General features: G+C 39.4%; 1 protein-coding gene across 1 annotated transcript; it reads left to right on the top strand.

Annotated features, from left to right (window-relative positions):
- The first annotated feature begins 978 nt into the window (after positions 1 to 978).
- LOC134821098 (uncharacterized) lies at positions 979 to 21,246 on the top strand. The gene is made up of 17 exons (XM_063831768.1): positions 979 to 1,308; positions 1,506 to 1,671; positions 1,929 to 2,097; positions 5,875 to 5,976; positions 6,286 to 6,408; positions 6,695 to 6,750; positions 6,930 to 7,015; positions 9,898 to 10,010; positions 14,651 to 14,790; positions 15,181 to 15,307; positions 15,924 to 16,133; positions 16,255 to 16,408; positions 18,151 to 18,265; positions 18,800 to 18,924; positions 19,330 to 19,445; positions 19,576 to 19,780; positions 19,935 to 21,246. Exons 1-17 carry the CDS (start codon positions 1,205 to 1,207, stop codon positions 20,701 to 20,703), a joined length of 2,880 nt encoding a protein of 959 aa, XP_063687838.1. The 5' UTR covers positions 979 to 1,204; the 3' UTR covers positions 20,704 to 21,246.
- Positions 21,247 to 23,636: the final 2,390 nt, after the last annotated feature.

A 23,636-nucleotide genomic window follows, 5' to 3' on the forward strand; every position in this document is an offset into this window, starting at 1 on the left:
ACTACTCTGTGACCTATAAACGATAACCCTATCATGTAAATGGGGACCCTTCGGTGTCCAGGAATACTACATCAGCTAACGAGCACCAGGAATGAGCTGGAATGGATTACGGAGGTGACGAGATCATGAAAGGTTTGCACTATTAGCGGAAGTTTTGTGGAATTCAGGTCTAGTGTAACGATGAACCTATCTCTCTTTGGTTACTTTATTATCACATACTTACGGCAAATTATATTTCAAGGTGCCAGACCGAGTTATAAAGATTTAGCGGAAACAAAATTATCGTCCGTTTCTTTGAGTTCTGTCCTATCGGCTATGGATGTTCGGGCCCTTATAATTCGCTCGGATTAACTTTTTGTAACCAAACAGGAAACTATATCCGATCGTTTAGTTATACTTATTGACGATATCAGTTACATTGTAAAAGATGCAATTGTTGATACGATATGTTTAATGTTTTTACTTTTTAGATGATTGTCCATTTTTGTCTTGTTACTTTGAGAGGTGGTAGGGGTGGTCAAACATATAATTGGTATGATATTTTGTGGGCGATGAGGCTGGATACCACGGTCATTTATCATGGAATGATTATTATCAGAATTCAGAATACGCTGTTATTGTTCCTCTGATTCTGTAGAACTTTTACAGTTCACACCTTGACATGTGTGCCTTACTTTTCATTCGATTAAAACTCTGCAAACTTAATGCTTTTTTGGATGTTGTGCAGCAAATTTCGAAAATTTGTTTATTTAACGAATTCGGTTGAGTCGAATATCATGCACCACTATTATATTGTACAAAATATCACTCATTCAAACTGCTAATGATATATTAAAAATTAAAATTAGATTATCATTACCCAAGTACGTAGTAACTATATTCAAAGTTTGAGATTCATTGCCGCATTAAAATCGTTGTGATGACATGACGTCAATTGAGATGTAGTAAGATATAAATAACTCAAACATCCCCTCGCCCAGGTCAGGATGATGTTAGAAAGGTGTACAATGACTCACAAGTGATCCACACACCCAAGTCCCCTATGATCGTCATTACCCTCTAGTCAGACAACCTAATCCTTGAACTTCAAACTCGTGCTGCACTTCCAGCCTCCTTCTACTTGTCGCTACTCAATAAAAGAGACAAGGGTTCTGGGATTGAACACTACTGGATCAGTTTCATTGTCTCGTTGTCACTGTGAGATATGGCGGATACCACACTGGTAGTGATTATATCCGTGTCTGTGGCGGTGATCCTCTTAGCCATTGGCCTGGGACTCTGTCTTTGTAGAGCGTACGGTGTCTTCGGGTAAGATTTGTCGCTGTAACAATTTGCCAATTGTCATTGATTTGTCTTTGTTATTTGTCACATTCTTGTTTTTTCCGACTTTAGTCAACTTATGTGATTTGTAGCTAGTATGGATGAAAAAAATAAATTGCGGTTTTCAGTTGATTGTTTATCATTCAGGGCGTTAGTTTACTTTCGATAAATTCGTTACTTTTCAGGTCCAAAACGAAAACACGGGATATGTATCTAGATAATGTGACTCTGGAGCTGAAGAAGTCGTTCTTCTCCCTCTCACCAGTTATTAAATCTGGTACTCACTTCGAGTTGATGATAGGATCCAAACCTAAACAGAGACTTGAGCTATCTCATATTGATTCTGATGCTGTAAGTTTCTATTTGAGCTCTTATTCACCGGTTATGATAATGTAAGGTTACGGTATGAGGTTGACAAACAAATTCTTGGTAGAGGAAGAAATGTGGTCTTGAAAAAAACTTAGTAACTTTTTCGCAATAATGTCACAACATTCTTGAAACATTCTACTCCTCCGCTCATTTCATTACTTGTTCCCAATATATATTTTTATGTATATTGTATAATGTATAATGTATAACCCTGATTAGTTCACATACCAAAAACCCAGGTGATGATTCTACAGATGAAATCAGACATATCGTCAGTCTCTAAAGAGATCTATCTTAACAGCTTGGAAACTCTGAGAAGACTTGATAAACATGATCATGTGGCTGCGTTTTATGGGACTTACGACACCCCTTCTGGGGCTTGCTCTGTCATCGAGTTCTCCCAATTTGGTGAGGAAAGCTGTGTTGATTTTGACAAATCTATTATCGTTTAAGATGAGGATTATTTTGTACATTTTAGAGTACGAAGATTGAATATTGAATAAGTGTCCTTATCTTAAGCAGTCCAGAGATTGTAGAGTCCGCTGGGGCTTATTCTTATTCCGTCCGTCCTCCTGAAGATGGAGGAATGTTTAAGCTTTATCTAAGGAGCCACCCCTTACAGCTGTGAGCTGTCCAAACGAGCCATGTACCTTTTACCGGTATAATTTCTCACTCTTTACTCGATAAGATGTTTTCCGCCTTCCTGGCGTCACAAATTCTAGACGTACTGATTCTGTCAACAATTAGCAACTGCTTTGACGGACATTCTGTGAAGAATTATTTGCTTATATGAAAGTATGAAGTTGATCAAATACCGCCAATTTCAGTGCATTTTTGTGCAACTACATGGGTTTCTTTGTAACTTAGGTAGGCAAATGAATATACAGCAACGGAAATAAGATATAGTCCGGTTATAGAGGAATTTGTTTCCCTTTGAATCAATCAAACTAGATGAATTGTTGTAAATACTGAGATCAAACTATCAATCTACAGGCTATCGTCAAACATGTTGCAAGGCGTCATCTTCAGTGACATAAGCCCTAAAAATTGTAAAAAGTTAGTAAAACCCAAAATTCCTTTAAAAATCTGGACACTCTTAAAACGGTTATAAAGTTAGAATTAAGATGTTAGGAGTAATGGAAGGCCAAAAGGATTTATAGTATTAATTCCCAAAGGTTTTAAAGTCTTGAGTAGTTGAATATATTTATGTTCACGGACATCCAAAGTTTTAGGACTAGAATTATCAATAATTGACACATTAAAAATTTTGTTAAAATCTTCCCTTTGTCTAAAACCATGATCCAACAAATGTAAACCCAAACTATATTCATCACTTGTTTCATCTACCTTATCACCATTTAAAAGTTTATAATATTTGACCCTATGTTCTCCAGTCCTAACCCGTAGAGATCGAGTTGTGCGGCCGACGTAAGCCTTTCCACAGACACTACATTGGAACAGATAAATGATGTTGTAGCTCTGGCAGTTTCCAGGGGAAGCTTTAACCTTCTTGCCGTTCACTTTGAATTCACGGGTGCCTTTGACAAGTTCACAACATTTGCATCTTGGCACATTGCATTTGCTGGTTGGGCCATGTTGAGCTCCTAAAGCAAGTTCTTTCAATTTGACGAGGCGAGATTTTAGGCTTGGCCCTGTTTTCTTTGTGTAACTGAAAATTGTCTTCCTAGGTGTGGCGGATGTTGAGGAGGTCTCTTGGGATGTTTCAGCAGTGTCACTTTCACTGAAACTCCTCGTTCTTGAGAGGTGTTCTTCATACTTCTTGGTCACAGACACCAGATCATCATCACTACCATAAGTAGATATGACCCTGATTGGAAGATGTAATGATGTCTGGTCATCAGGAGCCTGAACTTTGCGTGACAGTGATCTTGCTGTGTTAAGGACCTTATTACTGATGTTCTCAATCATTTTTCTAGGGTAACATGCGGCAAGGAAGGCTTTTTTAAGGTTGTTGAGATGTTCTTTCAGGCGTTCTTGGCAGTTGATGATCCTTCTGAGTCTAAGGCATTGAGAGTACACGATACCGGAATAGATATGGTTAGGGTGGGAGCTTTTAAAATGTAGATATGAACGAGAGTCTGTTGGCTTTATGAACAAATCCGTTTGGAGGGATCCTAAGGAATCGAAGGTGAACATTATGTCAAGGAAAGATACGTATTTACCAGGATCTTCTATTTGGTATTCTTCAATGATTAGGCCATGGGAGAGGAGTGCTTTGTTAACATCTGCAATCCAAATTTTGAACTCATCTGTAGTTCCCTCAAACAAACCTGCTCCGTCGTCAATGTAACGACTGGCTGATACGATCTTATTCATGAGCTCTGGGTTACTATAAACACATTTGTTCATTAGGTAGTAGACTGCTATGTTTGCGATTTGGACACATAGTGATCCACCCGTAGGGATACCGACGAGTTGTATGAACCAATTTTGATCGAACACCAGGCTCAATTCCACCAATTTGATGAGCCATTTGCAGAAATCTTCAGACCAATCTTCTCTGCATGATGACATAGCGGAATTCAGGGCCTCTATGACGAGGGGTGGTGTTAGAGAATCATAGAGGGCCTTAAAGTCGTAGGTAAATGATCTGAAGCCTTTCTTCTGTACTAGGGAATGTTCACTATCCACGAAATCCAACCATTGAAGGGCATCAGTGCTATCAGTCAAAAGGTCAGAGCAGAAATCTTTTTCAAGATCCTTCAGGTATTGGCTAGCAAGGAAAACATCACTGCGTTTTGTGATCCCATCCTGGAGTGCCGTGATGAGCCTGAAGGGGGGTTCGACTCCTGGTTTAAGGTCTTCCTTTTGAAGCTTGTGGATCTTTAGGGTGGGGTAGAAATAAGCTTTACCAGGTTTGAAGTGGGAAGAAGTACTCTTGTTGTTAGTAACTGTACCATCACTGTTTAGATTGTTGGTAATACCCATGATGTCTTTAGCTTCTTTTGGTGTAACAAAGTTTTTCTTTTTTCCCTCGATCCATAAATCAAATAGTTCCTGGTGTAGGTCTTGCGTAGGGTCTTTAGCGAGCTTTTTATACAATAGGGGGTTGTCGAGCTTTTCCTGTGTTCTTCGCTTTAGCATAGCTGGGTCCACTAGTAACACGGCTCCACCTTTGTCAGCTGCAACTATTGCAAGTTTTTCATGTTTGATCATTCTTTCTAACCATTTGAGGCCACGGGACTCCATCTTGTTGAGGTTTTTTGGCTGTAGATTAGTTTTAGGTCCTCTAATGAGTTGCTGATCTAAGTCCGCTGCCATGGTGTTTGTAATCTCATTGATGGATTGGTCCTCACTTGGGGGCTTTCTTCCGTAGTACTTCCTTGATAGTTGTGGAGGTAGTCCAGTTGGGGCGGTCTGTTCCAAATCAAGCGTTGATATGTCCTCACATGATGTTGTAGGTGAGCTGTTGAGGCTTCTTGTTGAGGCAGTTACGATTCTGTTTATTGTTAAGCGCATGTCCAGACGAGCCTCCTCCGTGTCAACCTTTGGGGTTGGTACAAAACCTAGCCCTTTGTTCAAATTGCTATCGCTTCAAGTGGAATTTCTTCTCCCACATCCACTAGTACCACGACACTTCCTTCGTCTAAGGCCTTTCGAGCTTCTTTTTCTATTCTTCGGTGTCTTTGGTTCTCACGTCTTTTATAGTTTTTGTCTTTTCGGTCACTCAAAACTCTAAGTATATCCGAAGTCTTGCGTGGCCAATGGTCCCACTTCTCTTTCTCTTGGAGTTTGTAGAAACTGATTTTCTTGTCAAAATGCTTTCTCAAGGTGGTCCGTTCCTTTAGTGGCATGGGGGTTTGGTCCGATTCTTCTGAGTTTACCTGGCTAAGGGATCTGACCTCATTGAGCTTGTTCTTGATAGCATAACCAAGGAGTCTAGTCTCTAATTGAGAAATCCGGTTATAAACTTACTATTTGAAACGAATTTTTGACGACAATCTGGGCACTTGCCAGTGACTTAAGGTATCCGAAAGTATCAAAACCATATGGACTGGGTAATGATACCATTTAAAGTACATGAATTGTAATACTATTTTGTATATATTTAACTTTGTTTTAAAAATATCTCCGGTACTCACTACTCATCCTTTATCTATTACCCATTATCCACCCTTAGAAGACCGAAATGTATCATTTAGTTTGACATTGCTCTTTTCACAGGTACCCTAAAGTACTATCTGTCGTACAGTTCCTACAAGACGTTCTACGACTACAGAGGGTTTAGTGACGATGACGACACTTTCAGCAACATGCGATCTCCAGGTACGTGCTTCAAAACCGACATGAGGATTGTTTTTAATGCATGTCATTTATATAAAATTAACATATATACCATCTAAGGAGTTATTAGCGAGATTTTTAATCTAACTCAGAGCAGTCGATAGGAAGCTTAAAAAATGAATTGAAGAACCTTTCGAATAAAATAAATCTCACTCTATGAATAATGAATTTTATTGTTTAGCTGCTTATTCAGTTATGTAAGTTCAATAAATATTGCCATTAATTTATTCGTCACTCTATTTTTTCTTAGTGACGATTAGTAACTTGTGTCTCTAATCCAAACTTCATCAGAGAGTATAAACTCCTTACAGCGTAAGAGGAACCTGTTTGCGTACCCCAAGATAGTGATGGAGAGTCGAAAAACCCCACTCTCAGCTCTCACACTGTACTTCCTTATGTGGCAGATATGTCTTGGTAGGTCATTATCTTCAAATTTTAGGAACTTACCAATGACTGTCAGATGGTTTGCTAATTAGTAATCTGGAATTGATATTTGCGATTAAGACAGATAACTTACTTGCCCCGCTGAAATATCACACTTTGAAAAAGTCCGGGGGAATATCTCATTGTAACGTACTTGGCCGACTACCGTGTGTCCATCTGAGCTGTAACTGTCAGATCGATCAATTAGTTAACAAATTTACAAGATCGGAACTTGATTTGTCCCAGTTGAGTAATTTAGAGAGACGTATTATTTCAGGAATGGAGTTTTTACATCTACGGAACTACATCCACGGCAGCCTCTGTTCGTTTAACGTAGGTACATGTCACTGCACATAATCTTAACAAGAAAATGACAGATTGTCAGATATTTGGCGCGGTCTGGGTGGTTTAAGCCATTAAGATGGTCGGTGATTGTTGTATCTGCCATCTATCATATTCTCGAGTAGGTTGTAATTGTTACTGTCATCAATAGCAGGTAATCTTTAACACAGGTATTTGTTACGGGGCACCTCAACCTGAAGATCAACTGTTTCTCGTTAGCGTTTGAGGACAAGTACGCTCTCAACGCCATCCCGAGGTTAGCAGTGTACAATGTACAGTGTACAATGTATAGTGTGCATTGTTGTGATATGTAGTGAGTTGTTACTCAATATCTGGAATCTCATGTATTATTATTTTCTATCGTTGATCAATTAATTTTGATGGATTTATACTTTTCTAGACAGTTTGTGAAAGAAATTCAGATAAACATAATATTTGGACACGTAATAAATTACTTTATCTATCGTTAGTGTCTGTGTTATGGGACAAACATTAGATCTAACTACATCCTTATTCCTTCCACGGTGCTTGTTTATTCCGAAAGCCTTGCTACTGTTTCATTTACAATTACAACTTGTTCTGGCAGATAATAATCACGTGATGCCTCTTCAAGTTCCTCCTCTGGAACGTTGGAAGCGCTGTGACTTGCTCTTGATGGTCATGTTTTGAATTAGGGTTCTCAATCCCAACTCGTCAACTCGTGCCTTCATTTCAAAATCAACCGTTTCCGTCAATTCTTTAGCGCCACATCTTTCTAAAGTGCTGCCAGTAGAAGCAGAGTAATCCAGGTCAGAAAGGTGCTCACACTCAAATAGATCATTATTTAAATGGTGCAGATCTGGTCCTTCATGATGTGTACAAGGGACGGTAAGATCGGTACTTTTGATAATTGTGTCCTTATTTTCTGGTGAAAGCCTTAAAGTGGCAGAAACCCGAACGTTCGGATGGTCTTCTTCTAAAGCAGTATCCGTATTATCTCCTTCGCCATCTCCTCGAGAAAATCCATCAATTTGTGAAATATGAAATATCCTGCCCATTAACTTGATGGGAGGGCTCATGAACTATTTTTGAGACGAGATAACGCCACGATGTCCACAAATGTGTCGTCAGTTTTCCATAGAGGCCACTGTAAAATATAGGATTCAGAACAATGTTTATCGGAATAACAAGCAACGAAAAAATCTCTAAAATAATGGGCCCAGGTTTTTCAGTGGTAAACTGAAAATAAATCATGGTCACGATGAAAGACATCCAACTGACAGCCTGGGTTCCGATTATCAGGAAAACTTTGACCCCCAGAGATGCAATACTCTGATCTGGCATGTTCCCACCAGCCTCAGCATCCCTCCTTCTTGAGATGAACTTGCTGTGCATGATCTTAGCGTATGTTGTTATCAAGATGAAAAATAGGATGAGAAGGGTATAATAGTGCAGTAGGCCACTTTATACAAAAAGTAAGAATCTTGAGTTTTGAAAACGTTGCACTGTTACCATAGTATCCGATCTCCAAAAGATCAAATATGTTTTTATTGGAGGTAATGTTATTTAGATTTCATTCATTCATTAGGGTAATGACTACTTTTGGGGACTTGGGGAATTGCGTCAACGATTTTACCCCGAGTCCCCATGATTTTTAGTCCCCATTAGTCCCCAAAAGTCTCCATTAGTCCCCATTTAGATGATTTTTAGACCCCATTAGTCCCCAAAAGTCTCTATTAGTCCCCATTTAGATTTATCCTACTCTTATCTTGGACAAAACATCTCGATCGTATCGTTATTAAACTAACTTGAAAACCATAAATAACTGTCAAAAATTCTGGGACTTATGGGGACAAATGGTGAATTACGTCAACGAGTTGACCTCTAGTCCCCATGATTTTTAGTCCCCATTAGTCCCCAAAAGTCTCCATTGGTAGTCATTACCCCCCCCCCCCCCCCCCCCGGTGGAACACGACAATAGTTCCCGAGACAAAAATAATTGTTGAATGTTTGATTTCAATAACAGTTCTTGTACAGATAAGACATCTGACCAGACTCATAAAAGTGATAGTTAGAAGAGAACCATGGGAAGCAACCGAAAATATTGAGCCAAGTATCGGGCAGAAGATGCTGGATATCCAATCTTGATCAAATAAGCAGTAATCTCCTTTGATCTCCAGCACTATGGATGCTAGAGTGATTGAGCAAATGTAGATTCCCATGAGACTGTCAAAAAAGAAGACTTGGAGACAGAGTATTCTGTCATTCTTTCCAGCATGCGACTCGGGGATTTTCTTAAAACACTGTGTCCCGACAACCAAATTCAGAACGAGCATTTTAACCCCAGAAAAAGCAGTCATAATGTAAATCACTCTTTAATGGATGAAATGGCCCCATTGGTACAAGTCTGAAACTCATCCAGTCCATTCGAGCAGTCGATGATGTTGTCACAGATCTTGTTGGGAGGAATCCATTTGACAGTTGTTGTATTATTGGGGGAACTACTATTACATGATATATTGTAAAACTTTAAAGCAGTCTGAGAGTCTTTAGCGCTTTATTTTGCATCACAATGCAAAATGTTGCAGCGTAATTGACATAAGAACAAAGTAACTTACGAACGAGGCATGTCCCTCCCCTATCTTGTCCATTTAATTATGGCAAATCTTGATATGAAAACAATCATATCAATATCGAATAGATATTATAGATGTTAGATGTTATAACGGAATGAATTAATCTTTACGCCTTTTTTTTCTTTTCCGTCCCTGCCCAACTCTCTTTCTGCATCTGCCTTTCCAGTCCTCTCTCTTAACTACACTGAAATATTCTCTATAATACAAAAAGATTCTTAGATGCTAACGATATGATATCTCATTTGTATGGCGAATATACTTATGTGATATTGGTATTACAGCGACAGACTTAACCAGAATTAAATGAAAAAATCTTTAAAAAGAAAACAAACAAGTTTTAAAAAGTGACTTTAAACATATCGTTTTTGTCTGTATTTTCCAAATCTGAAGTCATCTGCCTGGAATATTCATAAACGGTTTTAAGTGGTGCCCAACCATAATAAGCACTCATTTTAGAAAAATGACCCTAAATGCCTCGCAACCCATTCCCAAGCAACAAAAACCCAAAATATACACCACGCAGGTGGATGGCTCCAGAAGTTTTTGTGACGAAGACTCTGACAAAGCAGGCTGATGTTTGGTCCTTTGGGGTGACAATGTGGGAACTCTTCAACTGCGGGGCTATTCCTTATAACCGTAAGTTTAGCATGTGATGGAATGATTTTTAATATTTAGGCCATATTAGGTTCTAGTTATAATCAAAGTTGTCCAAATTTGATCAAATTTCACATTCATAGATTTTTAAATTTCGCGAATTTCGCAGCAGTTTATAATCTTTCGTGTTACCGTCAGGGGTTCAGGAAGCGGGGGGGGGGGGGCGACTGTCCCCCATGAAATCTGGGAAAGGGGAGAAAAGGGGCCAAATTTTTTGCCTCATTTGGCCCCTTTGCTAAGAAAATAATACATTTTTGACACATTTAAAGATATTTCTCACATTACTGTGTAGTTTTACCATCTGCAGTTAAGATTTCTGTGATGTAGTTAGACCATCTGCAGCGAAGGGGCAAAAAGGGGACAACTTTTTTGCCTTATCCGGCCCCTTTGTTAATTGTTTAGGAAATACAAAAATTTTGACATTTTAAAAGATATTTCTCAGATAACTTTGTAATTTTACCACTGGCAGCTTCGTTACCTGCAGTGAAGTTTGGCCATTTGCAGCTAATGGGCGAAATGGCCCCTTTTCGAAGAAAATCATTCCTAATCCTACACCCAGCTGGTTACCGTGTGTTAATCCTAATCATATAACAAGAGGTTCCAGGTAGTTTTAACAGTACGATTATATTGTTACAATTTTTATAACATTTTAGGATTAATACACATTCATACGTCAGCAAACTCAAAGACCCATATGTTATACAATCTTAAGCAACAAAAGGATGAGCTGATCACCGAGCATTTCTGAAAGCGCGCCCTTAATATAAGAGGGACACCATTTACTCGAAAATTTATCTAAACACGAATCTTCCGTCTTTTTTTGTAACGATAAAACCATTCTAGTGCATTAAAGCTATGGACATTCATAAATGCACCATCCTTTTTGCGGTAATATCGATAATTTTGAGGACTTTGGTGCATTACCCAGACAGCAAGGCTGTATTAATTGCCGGTAAACTTTGCACTACTTTGAGTGCCGGTTGAGATAACAGTTCTGCCCTACTTTCAATTTGGCGCATTCTAATGAGAGAATGAGGGAAATATCACCTTTGCTCATTGGATACAATATACATGTTGCCTTACTTGCATATTATATTATCATGGTTAAGGGTGTAGTCCGTGTAGCCCGTTATTATAATACTGATATCTGGATATTATCCGGTTGGAAGAGACAAGGACAATTGTGAAACAAGGAAGTTAGGAGTAAGGGCAAATTTTCGGCGTCAACGCCATCTTCAGGCTAAAATTGTTATAAATGTTAGTATATAATAAATGCTTCTATACTAGTTAAAATGCTAAATTAAAATTACACACACTGAATACAGGTTACATCAAATGGTATTGTACATTACATTGAAAATAGTGATGTACACACGTTTTACACTCTGTCCAAGTACATAATATCTACTGAACAGCAGGGTCGTGTGCTATTTGTTTAAATTTGTCTTTGAATATGTTGTAAAAGAAATCCCTTAAGCTTCTCGCACTCTTCTTTGTTATTGATACTAGGTTTAAATAAATTAATGTAGTAAGCTTCTGTCACTTTACGTTTAATGGTGCTATATAAGTTAATTTCTAAAATATCGAAGGAAATATCTGGTTCTATGTTATCGTGAAACTCTGAATAATGAGCAGCCAACGCATTTTCAGGATAGGTTAAAGGCCTGTTGACTGCTCTTCGATGCTCTGAAAATCTATCGTGTGCTGTTCTACTCTACTGTGATATCCAGATATCAGTATTTCAATCATGAGACTAATAAACAGCGAACTACTCCGTTATTTGTTATTATAATAGTCCATCAGTTCAACAGTTCTGTGATCTGGTGTATAATATGATTGATAATTCAGCGTTTTTCAAACCTACATTCATGTCGTAGATATTACTTGAATATTATCTTACTTGATCTAAAGTTATAACAGGTTGAACCACCTGGCTGCTCAAACGGCTCCATCCTGACCTGTTCTCACAGTTACACCATTCTGCTAAATTCATGTTTCATCCCCTCGTTTCCCTCAAATATTATATCTCATATTTCTGAGACAAAAGCTTTCACATTTTAGCGGCTTCACTCCCGTGTGTTTCTAAGACTTACTGCTATTGTTTTTGTGAAAGCTTTGTCGTCACAACACATCTTTACTCTTTGCTCAAATCTCAATATGCACATCCAAGTCTCGTTGATGAAATTAGGCTTATTAATTGTTCGAACTGTTTCACTTGTTGTTCAGTACCTGTCAAGCGTTGGAAGCTTGTTAGATTGTCTCTTGACAACTTATCAGAGCTAACAGGACAGCTAATACACTGCACAGCGTCCTTGTAATGTCTGTAAGCTCTGCAATTAGTTGTGCTCTATGGGTTGTTGCGGCCTGTAATCCTTTATTCTCCTCCTCCACCTTTGAGAGCTGTTTCTTTTTATGAGATGGTAGGTATAAGCTGGTTGATAAGTTTTACTTGTTGGTATAAAGTTTGTACGCGGGCCTCATTACCTTTGTACTTTGCGCTCAGTTTTCTTTGATTTTTAAAGGACCGTGAAATCTATCATCACTCAGCTCCTCAAATCACGCTCCGTCTGAACTCTGATAGTGATTTGCTGATAAAATTGTCAGCGTTCTGAGAATATTTACTACCTGGCTGCAGAGTATAAGCTAGAGTCGTTTCAAGAAGTTTATAGTCACAGAATTCTGCAGATTTTAATGAACTTTTCTGTTAAACTGTCTAACTAATATGTATTACTTATTATGTATTACTTATTATGTATTACTTAATATGTATTACTTATTATGTATTACTTACTATGTAATATGTATCAATTACTAATATTTATTACTTTTACGGAAGTCAGTTCGGTCATTACTGCCGACGGCTCAGTCCGCACCGAACTCGTCGTTCAAAGCTGTTTGTGAATTCTATTACATTTTATTTTATATAGTTCGTTTTCTTTCCACCTGCTAGTGCTACTATTGGTTGATAATTTGTAGACTTCGGCTTGACTGTTGTGATTTGAGTTATTCAGTATTTAATTTTGTGAACAAGTTACTTCAGGTTGATGCAAAAAATTGTGCTGTTTTAAATTCTCTTCCATACACAGATAAGGATTCTGATTTCCAATAATGCACGATTTCTTATAAGCTTCAATCCTTGTACAACCTAGCAGCTGAACCGGGTGTATAAAACAGAACTAGGTTGCCAACTGCCAAGTATTAAACCGCTCTCAACTAAATACTGAGACATAGTTGCATATATCGCCCAAGTCAATTAGCGATCGCATAATTAAAAAGGGAGCATGTGCAGCATATATTCAATCTGACTTTTTAAAGTGTGGAAAAGCCTTTATATACATACTCATTGGATACTAAGGATACAAATAAGTAAACTTACCAGATTTTCGATATCTAAAATCCTAGATTATGTAGAGGATCAACGATCCATCGCAAAGCAGTCCAATTCTTTATAACATCACCCCTTATTATAATAATATGCTACTTAACTCTTATAAGTACTCAAAGAGCGACTGGTGGCTTATTTTCCTGCCGTTAAACTGGAAGATCGAATCTCACAATCCTCATTTGGTATAATAAGAGGGGGTTTATAACAAATGTTTCTTGAGATATTGAGCTGATATATTTGACGTTTTACATTTAACTCATTCCCACTGCTCTTGTGAACGCCCACCCAGCCATCTTGGTAAGGGACCACATATTACATAAGCCCGATTTGTACCTTTTCAAACCCCCCTCCCCTTCCCTTCCGTAATCCACTTAATTACACCTCACATCTATTGTGTTGAAATTACGATATTTTCCAAATCCCCTCCCCCTAGACTAGCTAGGGGGACCCCTATTCCCTAACCTAGTCTTGGAGCGCTGTATATTATTTCTACATATTACGAGTAAACACTAAACATCCATATATTATATTACCCCGATACTATACAATATACACTATATATTATATAGTATCCTCTGTTATAGAGGGGGGGGGAGGGGTCTGTTATACATTACCATCCATTTACCATAACTCTCGAATAATAAAATGCCACCTTTCTTTACATTTTCCCGGACAACAGTTTTGGTGAAACTGGTTGAAAAGCATTATCTACTTTGCACTATACTATGTAGTACTATACTAGGTAGGTACTACCTGATAACACCGGCTAGCTTTCACGTAGTAGGAACTGTCAGGGCTGTTCCGTACACGTGCTCCGATAACTGGAGTTTAGTGTGGACACCTCTAACAATATCGATAGCCGTCATACCATGCTGGATAATAATATAAAGTATATTGACATCTGTTATCTTGTACTGTGTTATACTACTGTGTTTAACAACACAAACTCTTATTAGCTTCTCATAGCTGCATCGTCCCCCTGCAGCTCCTTTATAATAATTCTCATTTCCTTGCATTTCTGGAGGTGCTGAAATGATAAACTGTTGATTGGTCGTTGTCGACTATCTAGTAATCTAGTAATTGTGCACTGTAACATATTATAGTTATACCGACCAACTGAAATCTTGGAATTCTTTTCCGTAACTTTAATTAGCATCTCTCGACACGATGAAAGTGTCAGACGTCAGTGTTAGTAACCTGTTAGTAACCTGTTAGTAACCTGTCCCCTCATCTCTAGATCTGACAGTAGATGAGGTGGTGAACCAGACCAGAACAGGGCAGTACAAGTTAACACCACCACCCGGTGATACGAGTGTAGCTCGGCTCTTCAGCGAGTGCTTCAACCTTTATCCCCACCACAGACCTTCTTTCAGTCAGGTAAGAGTGCTTTTATAACTCCGCCTCCAATGTATCCTCCCACGTACCCCACGCCCACTGAAGGTTACTGAGATAAAAGGAACATTGATATAACAGGTTGCCTTTGGTAATTGTTAGAACACTCGGTCCCCTGTATAAGATTACAAGGGTCCAATTCGTGGCCCCTCCGTTTAGTGTTAAAATGTTATCGTTCGTCAAAATGACTGTCGCTGATAACTGATTTTATAATTACCCCTCTTCTCTGGTAATTGAGAGCACGATTTCGGAGGGTGTAATATCTTCATGGAATTGGCCGCGTTCGTGTCCAAAGTTCATTATCAAGTCATTTCCTTAGTTGTTGTCTTTCCTGAAAACAACGTTAACTTTACGTTAACTTTACGTTCACTTTAGATCCGGTTAGTGCTCGAACGTCTTCTTGAAGGATCCGAGGTCGCGCTGACTAACAAGTTTATTGATAGCAGACGTCTTCAATACGCAAACACAGAGCTTTTAGACAAGATATTCTTCGACCAACAAGGTAAAGTGAACAGAGTTGGTGCAAAACTTCGGAGACTTGCCACCCCTCAATAATTGAATAATTCATCTCACGACTTTAGATCCAAGATCTTTAATTCAAGATACGGAGTTACGCCTGAGCCCAATCCTAAGCGTAATTCTAATTTCTATCATCAACCCTAAGAGAATTCGGTCCAAGTGTCGTAAGATGAAATTCCTTTAACTAACAGAATTGTCTGATTTTACTGTAAAGCGGAAATTATTTTCATACGAAGAGAATTAGCTTACAGCTTTACGTTACGGTTTTAAACAGCAAGAAGTCTTGTTAATTCTAGTAAGCTCATTAAAATCGTTCGCTTGACAACAAAATATAATTACCTCAGTTCGCTTAATCTCATTTGCTGTACAATCTTGATTTCAGTACATTTGTCATTCAATACCCGTGTAATTGCATTATTTTAAGTAAATCAGGTATAATTGAGCTCCCAAATACTGAAGCAAACTCTAATTACTGCTTTAATGGTTCTCTATTTTGTTTTCTCTTCAATCTCCATAGAGTTAAAGTAATCCAACTCCCAACTGTTGCTGCAAACCCTTATTCTAGTAGTTGTTATTTAATTGTGTGCCCCCTCATTTAGAAGTGGACGTGGCAAGAGAAGAGCACGCACAGAGACCCCTCTATTTTACCTTGCCAGGAGGAGGAGGTGAACTGTCAGGTACCCCCGTTAGAACTGGCTCAATATCCCGTATCCCCATCACCTTGACACGAGATACATCTCCACAACAAGGTGACAGCTCCTTGCCTCGTGGGGATGTCACCTACGCTGATCCTCTCGACTTCCAGAATGGTTAGTTGCGGATGTTGAAATGATGAGGACATACATTGTTCTTTCAAATCGATCTGTCCTGTATTACCTGATTTGTCGCGTGAAGGGGTTCAAATCATGGTTAACATTAATAAAACTCCAGGCACAGGAACTGGACGAAACACCGGAGCTACAATGGACCTGTTGAGTACCAGCTCAGCTGAATTTGATGATCTGAGTACGACAGAGAGTGACTATGACAGAGAGTATAATAACTTAGAATCAGGACTACTCCCTCCCCAACCTACCCGTCCCAAGTAAGTCCACCGTTCTCTCATTTTGTTGAGTCGACCACTGTTGGGGCGGCGCCCTACTGAACCACATTTGGTTTAGATCTTGATAGGTGACAGCAAACAGTTGCTTACATCAGCAGACAAATTATACCAGCTGTCAAAACGAGTACTTTGTGAGACTGAGAACTAGGTTTTATTGGTGCCTTATCGAACTGTTAATACCGACTGCAGTCAAGTCAACTATTCGTTCTTTTCGTTGTATCGACTTGAGATGCTCATACTAGGTTTGCTAGGATTAACTAAATGTCAGAGTCACTCTGAGTAAATTATTAAGCAACTAATCTATGTCTAACTGTGACCCAATATTGAGCTAATTCGGGTCAACCCGTCAGCTTAGGTAATTTCTACCCTTTTTACCCAGGATATATTTAATTTGTTCTGTGTTTTAGGAAAGGAAAGCGAGGGAAGGCTCGTGAAGAGGCGACTTACACTAACACTGAACAAATGCCTGACAAGACAGACAAGATTGACAGACTGGACCCCAACAACAAACTCTACTCACTCCCACACAAACAGAACCACTCTTCTGACAAACAAATTAGCAAGGACATCGACAAAATCAAGACTTTATCCCTGAACCGACCTCCACCTCAGGGCCCCAAATTATTCCAGTCCGGTGTTTTTCTGGGAGAGGATTCCATTCATCGGTTGAGTAGTATCAATCGTAATAACAGTCTCAACCCATTTTTAACTGAGGGTATCTTTCTCGAGGAAATGTATGAAAACGCTCCTAATCTGCCCAGTCGACAAAATGAACAAATTGTAATACAAACAGACAAACGGCCAGACGGACAAACTGACAAACCGGATGTTAGAAACCAGATATCAGAGGGAACTTCAGATTCTGACTCTTCTACCTTTAGTAGCTCATTTACATACACTTCCAGTTCAAATAACATCAACTCTAGTGAGCGATCCTTCTCCAGATCAAATTTTGATTCTAAAGACACCAACGATTCGAAACTGAACCAATTTTAGTCCCGTGTTCCCCAAACTTCGAGCATCATAATATTGTAAAATTATCACTGTGTGTGACGTGTCTGCCCTTACTTTATTACCTGGCTTTGTGCCACCAAGAAAAGTAAGGACCACTCATCTGTATATCCTGGAGTATTGGAATTAGATTGAATATCGTCTGTGTTTATCATTCTAATCTAGACAGCAGCGTTTGCAATTTTGTCATGTATAGTTTTTCTGCTTGTAACTTTTTAATTCCATTTGAAGTCTTACTACATAAAACATGGTCATGAAGTACTGGCGCGGCAAAGCTAGATTACTCACAATTCTTTAAAAAATGGATCAAACAATCAGCAAATCTACAACTAACCAATCCCTAATGACCGACCTAGTAGGCGCACACGAACTTTTCAAAAGAATCTCCCAATAAACGCCCTAGGCTGTAGGGCAGGCCAGGAGGAGACGCTCAAAGACACCCCGACTAACTGCACGTCGAGACCCAGCTTCCTAAAACAGTGCCAGACTGCCATTTAAATGTTCATTAGATGTGCTCCAATGGAGACGCAGTGTGCATGTGAGGTGTGGTTGTGTGTGTGTGTCCAGAAGTAAAACTACACAGTTATACTTGTTGATATGTTGTGCTGTGCTGCTATCGGTGGTAGTACAACGGTTTCTTCTAGAAATGATATCTCGTATTGTGAGAAGAAAACTGAAGGGTCTCTCTGTCTCATCATTTTGTTTCGCCGCAGAGTTATTAAGATGAGACGTGTGTCCAGTCTGAACGACCTGATGAACTTCAGGCAAGCCCTTCAAATCAGACCTCCTGGCAGTTTGGATCGCCCTAACTCTGTTCTCTTTAATGAGGTATATAATTATCACTTTTAATCTGTGATTAACTGTTAAACCCCAAAGTACTGCGGAGTATGGTGGCAGGAAGCAGCAGTGGTAAATTTGGGTTTTGTTTTTTCACATTATGTTAGTTTAGACCTATTAGCTTATTAATGGGAAGAAAACGGCCGCAGTAAATCGGGTTTTGCGGTAAATCGGGGTCTAACTGTACATTGTAAAGTTCTCGAATTTCTTATACGTTGTGATCAGATATTAGAGCCGTGAAGATTGAGGTATTGTCTAATTGCATGGATTGTCTGACAATCGTAACTTTCCAACCTAATCAGAATCAGATCACCTCTAGGGGATCATGTCACTTCGTAATGAACTTTTGATAGGGCACTGGTTAAAAGCCTCATGAGTCATGCGAGGATTGCTTGCCATTGTCTAGAACCAATTTGCTTCTTCGAAGTCTACTCCTAAATCCATTTTCTTACATTTCCGATGATATTTTTAGTTTGGTGCTCTTCGCTTAAGCGGTCTCCTCTAAAGAGGGCATTCCCCCATCAGGAAGAGTTTGATACCAGAAGTTGTAGTAGTGATGAGTACGAGGATGCTGATCAGCTCTTCCAGGACAAGAAAGAAGCACACTCCTCTCTTAAGAGGATCGGCTCAGCTCTTCATGCTTCATTTAGGTTTGCTTCAAGTCTGTGAAAAATGTATTTGTGTTGTCTAGGTTTAGTTATTTCTTATATGACTGATATGGAGAATTTTCGGAGCTCCTTTTATTCCCAAATTTTGAAGTAAATTGTAGTTTACCTTATCGGATGTTACTTGACCGGACATTTTGTGAACGGACATAATTTTGAACGGACATTAAAATGAACGCTCAAAGGCATTCATTTGATATATTAAATTTAACTATCTTGTCGGACTTAATTTGAACGGACATTAAAATGAACACTAGTATAGGGCCTGCAGCGTCCAATTAATGTCCGTTCAAATAAAGTCCGATAAGCTAGTCAAAAGTATTGCAGTTCAGTGAAAAGTATATCTACTGATAGGATTGGATTTTGTGTTATTATTCCTGGCTTCATCAGGAAGATTCGTCAGAAGGGACCGGTAAAAGACGAGTGTGGTTACGAAACTTTACCAAACAAAAATGACAGCTGGGAGAAACGGTCCTTCAGAAACCTCCTCATCAGCTCCAAAAAATGTAAGCTTCGTTCTAATTTTCCCTCAAACAATTTTCTTTTGAAGAATATTTTTGGATAACCTGATTTGATTCTAAAATGAAAGTTATTCACCTTGAGGCACCAGCTATAGCTCTATGAATTTGATTTCAGGGATGGGGTCAAACTCAAAGTCTCCAGTTCCCCACAAGTTGACAAGACGATCGTATGAGAGAGAGACGTCTCAAAGTGAGACTTGTCTCCTAGTTCCTCCTACCTTTAACGGACCTGTCCTCAACTCTGAACCTCCTGTCCTCAACTCCGAGCCTCCTCCTTGTAATGGAGCTAGTGAGGGCAGCCCACACATGGTTCCAACTAGGTTTGTATTTTTATGTAGATTACATACATATACATTTTTGTGGTTATTGGACTTAACTAGTCGTTTTAAAGTGGGCTTGTGTCTTTGTCCCCCAAAAATATAACAATACTCCAGTAATTGTACGGTATGGCCACTAACTCGGTCTCCCTTGTAGGACCGTGTCAGTTTCCTCAGGAATCAGTGTTCCCCTCTCAGTGTACAGCGACTACGAAATACCTGATGAAGTTCTAGAAGCTTCAGTTCATCTTCGTGATACTTCACTCCAGAACTCTCCTACCCCCCTTATCTCTGAACCCTCCCAAAGCACCCTCTCAGTCAACCATCTCCCAATATCCAAGTCCAGATCAGCTCATGAAATATGGAACCTAGACTCCGACAGGGTGATCGTCAGGTCACGTGCTAACTCACAGACCCACACTGATCGCTCTAAACATGCAAGCTGTCTGATCGACTACTCTCCCACCTCCTCCAGATCTAACAAAGTAAAACTCAAGCGGAAGGGAGTCCTGTCACGTAGTTTTAACCGTAGTTTTAACCGGAAGAAATATGGCAAATCAATATCGGATATCCTCGGCACCCCTCCCGCTGTGCCGACTGACCGGCGTCCTTCCATTTTGTGCACGTGCTGTAACAGTGTACATGTTTGTCAGACTCTTCCAGGCATGTCATTGACTCGTAAAGCAACCCTCTCCTCCTCCCCCTCGAAAATATACGAGAATACCAGACTAAACGTGCCTGGAAATGAACTGGAGCCTGTAAGTAACGAGGCTGAATCAGACTACGAGACACTCCCGGGTGTATCTTCTCAGAAAACCGACCGCCCTATAGACTATGAGACCTTCTCAGTCAAACATAATGCCAATGAGGAGAAGAAACTGATTACGAAGATGTCGACAACGAGGAAACTTCTCTCACACAAATAACATCGACTTTAAGTTTAACTGAGGTAACGTTACCTGACTACGTGGCGTCACCAGATAGTATAACTATGAAGTCATCAAATAGTATGACGTCACCAGATAGTATGATATCACCAAATAGTATGACGTCATCAGTAACAGACTCGGTTTTTGTTACATCACCTGATTTTCCTTGTCATTGGGACTGTGCTCCCAGAACGTGATTTATTGGCGTATTCTGACATGTGTTCGACTCCTGTTTTGATATCGCCGGGAGAAATTTCCATTTCTTTGGAGTTGTGACAAAGGAACTCTGAACTTATTGTTCGGCGGCAAATTTATCTTTAAGTCAAATTTTTTAAATGTTTACGATTAATTTTATTTTAAAGTTTTAACATAGTCGAATTGTCAAGTAATACTAAATGCAGCTTCTTACGTAAAAATGAAACCCCTCATTGGTGGTAAGGCGACTTGAAATGTATCTAAGAATGTAGGAACAAAGTTGGCTTGAACTTGAATGGAAAGCTTGAAATTAGAATTGTATTTGAATGTGCAAAGAAATGGAAAAATTGGCTTTTTTTTTAAAAACAAAAAAAAAAAAAAAATGGTGGGGGGTTTGTCAGAGGTCAGGGGGGGGGGGGGGTGGGGGGGGGGGCGCGCGCGAACTGTCCCCCGCCTGTATTCTCTGTATACCGATGAGAATATCGCTAATCATCGAGTGCCAGTGTGTATGTGTACCTGCTCCACATCCTACACTTTCGTTTTTTATTCCAAAATAAGTATCATCATGAAAATGTATGTATAGTTATACGTATACTGTTGAATCCATCTTCAATTGTTGTGTGATACGATGATTGATTTGTGAAACCTCAAAAAACACTTGATCCAATAATTAAGGTTTGCCAGAATTGAATCCTATATACACTTTCTATGTACTATAACTTATTAGTATTACCTGATACCTATGTGGAAAGGTTTTAATTTTATTACTGTTTTAATTTTATTACAGTATTTCAATTCCCCCTGTGCAACGCAGTTTTGTGGGAGCAATTTTTCATGACGTCTTTTGGCAATCGGATATCGAAATTTTTGATTTTAAAACTGAAACAGCTACAGATATCACAGTGCTGGCAAGCACGACCGCCGCCATTATACTCTAACTCACTACTTATATAATTAACCCCCTTTACTATAGTTAGTAGTATACCCCTTTTACTGTTTCTCTTGATTCACGATATCAATCCTTCACAGCTCGGCGAGGCCCAGTGCATGGTGCATCTGATCTCGCCGATCTAGCGAAGAAGCTCAAGCATTACTGGACGCGCGGCCCAGTAAGTAGTGCATCGCGCGGCGCGGCGCTACAGCTGGTTTTCCAGGCATTAAGATCAAAGGAAGTAGTTAGCAGGCATATTACTTAGTAAGTTCAAAAATTATCATTCAGTGTCAAAAGGATGACGAGGATAAGAAATACTACTAGTTATATGGAGGTTTTTAAGAAATTTGCGCAAAATACGCAAAAAACACGAAAATCGCCTTACTGGGAGACCTTAAACCATTGATAATGGTTGACCCGGCGCGCGCTACTTTCGTAGCACTTGCATCGGGCCATTTCGAGAAGAAGGCGGCGCGCGCTACATTCGAAGAATTTTTGCGAGTAACATCGTCAACAGGGGACCTAGCAGGTGTTGTAGCGATGCACTACTGGGTCGCGCGCGCATCAAATAATGCTTCTGCAACCAGTATGCAGATCGGCGAGATGCGAAGGATTGACATCGTGAATCAAAGCAGGCTGTTATATTTATGTTCATAATCATAGAGATTAGGTTGTAGGTTTATAACCTACCAGGACGCGCGCCGAGTTGGACTCGTCGACGGTAATATTTGTCTTACGTTGTATGACCCGCCCGCGCTCGAATACGTGCGCGGGCTCCCCACCTTATTATATATATTGTGAAACAGACCGTTGGGGTCGCAAAAACGTGATACAAGGTAATATATGGAACAAATATTTTGCGAGTATCACCCGTTTATTAAGATTAGGCGGGCATGACAGGCTGCTGGCTGAGCGCCGCGCCAGTAAGGAAATCGCCATATTCTGATTCAGGTGCTTTAAAACCATTTAAAAATAAAATTGTGTTGAGATCTGAAATTTTGCAGTGTGTGTCAGACGTTAAACAAATCGACTGCGAAAAAAGTTTTAGGTGTATCGGAAAGTGGATTTTCTGGAACCCTTGTTTTGTGACAGATTGTCTTAAAGCATATTTCATATTTATTTGTAGTATAGCGCGATGCGCTACTATTGTACTATGTACTAGTACTAGGCTGCACATCAAATAATTCTTCTCGCAACCACAAATTCGGTAGATCGGCGAAATGCATTGTAGGTTTACAACCTACCAAGACGCGCGCCGAGTTGGACTCGTCGACGGTCCAATATATGTAATATGGAACAGATATTTTACGAGTATCACCCGTTAACGAAATGCACCACTGGGCCTCGCCGAGCTGTGAGTTATTGACATCGTTAATCAAATTTATAGATAGACGATTTGCATGGCAATCAATTATAGATTATATTCAAATGTCCGTAGATTCAAAGGTTAAGCTTTAAAAAGGTACACTGTACAGCCATTTCGGAGCACAGGTCTTGAAGATAATTGATTAGACGTACTTCAGTTTACATTGCATTGTATGAAAAATAATTTAACGTCATCATTACCACTTGAGTTAACGGTTTTTAAATGTTAAAGCTTGATTTTTGAGAAAGTAAAATTAAAACTCTTCAATAATCTATTTTACATAATACATAAAAAGGGGTACGGTAATTTTATTGAAAGTTTGAGCATTGAGGCAACAATGAAGTTAGATAATTGCACTCAAGCATTCTGAAAATCTACCGAAAAGTTTTCTTAGCTTGCTCCTTCATACCGTGCGTCCTACACATATTTTTATGTGTC

Source organism: Bolinopsis microptera, chromosome 1 (assembly GCF_026151205.1).
Source record: "Bolinopsis microptera isolate Bmic1 chromosome 1, MBARI_Bmic_1.0, whole genome shotgun sequence".
In the NCBI taxonomy this organism is placed as follows: domain Eukaryota; kingdom Metazoa; phylum Ctenophora; class Tentaculata; order Lobata; family Bolinopsidae; genus Bolinopsis; species Bolinopsis microptera.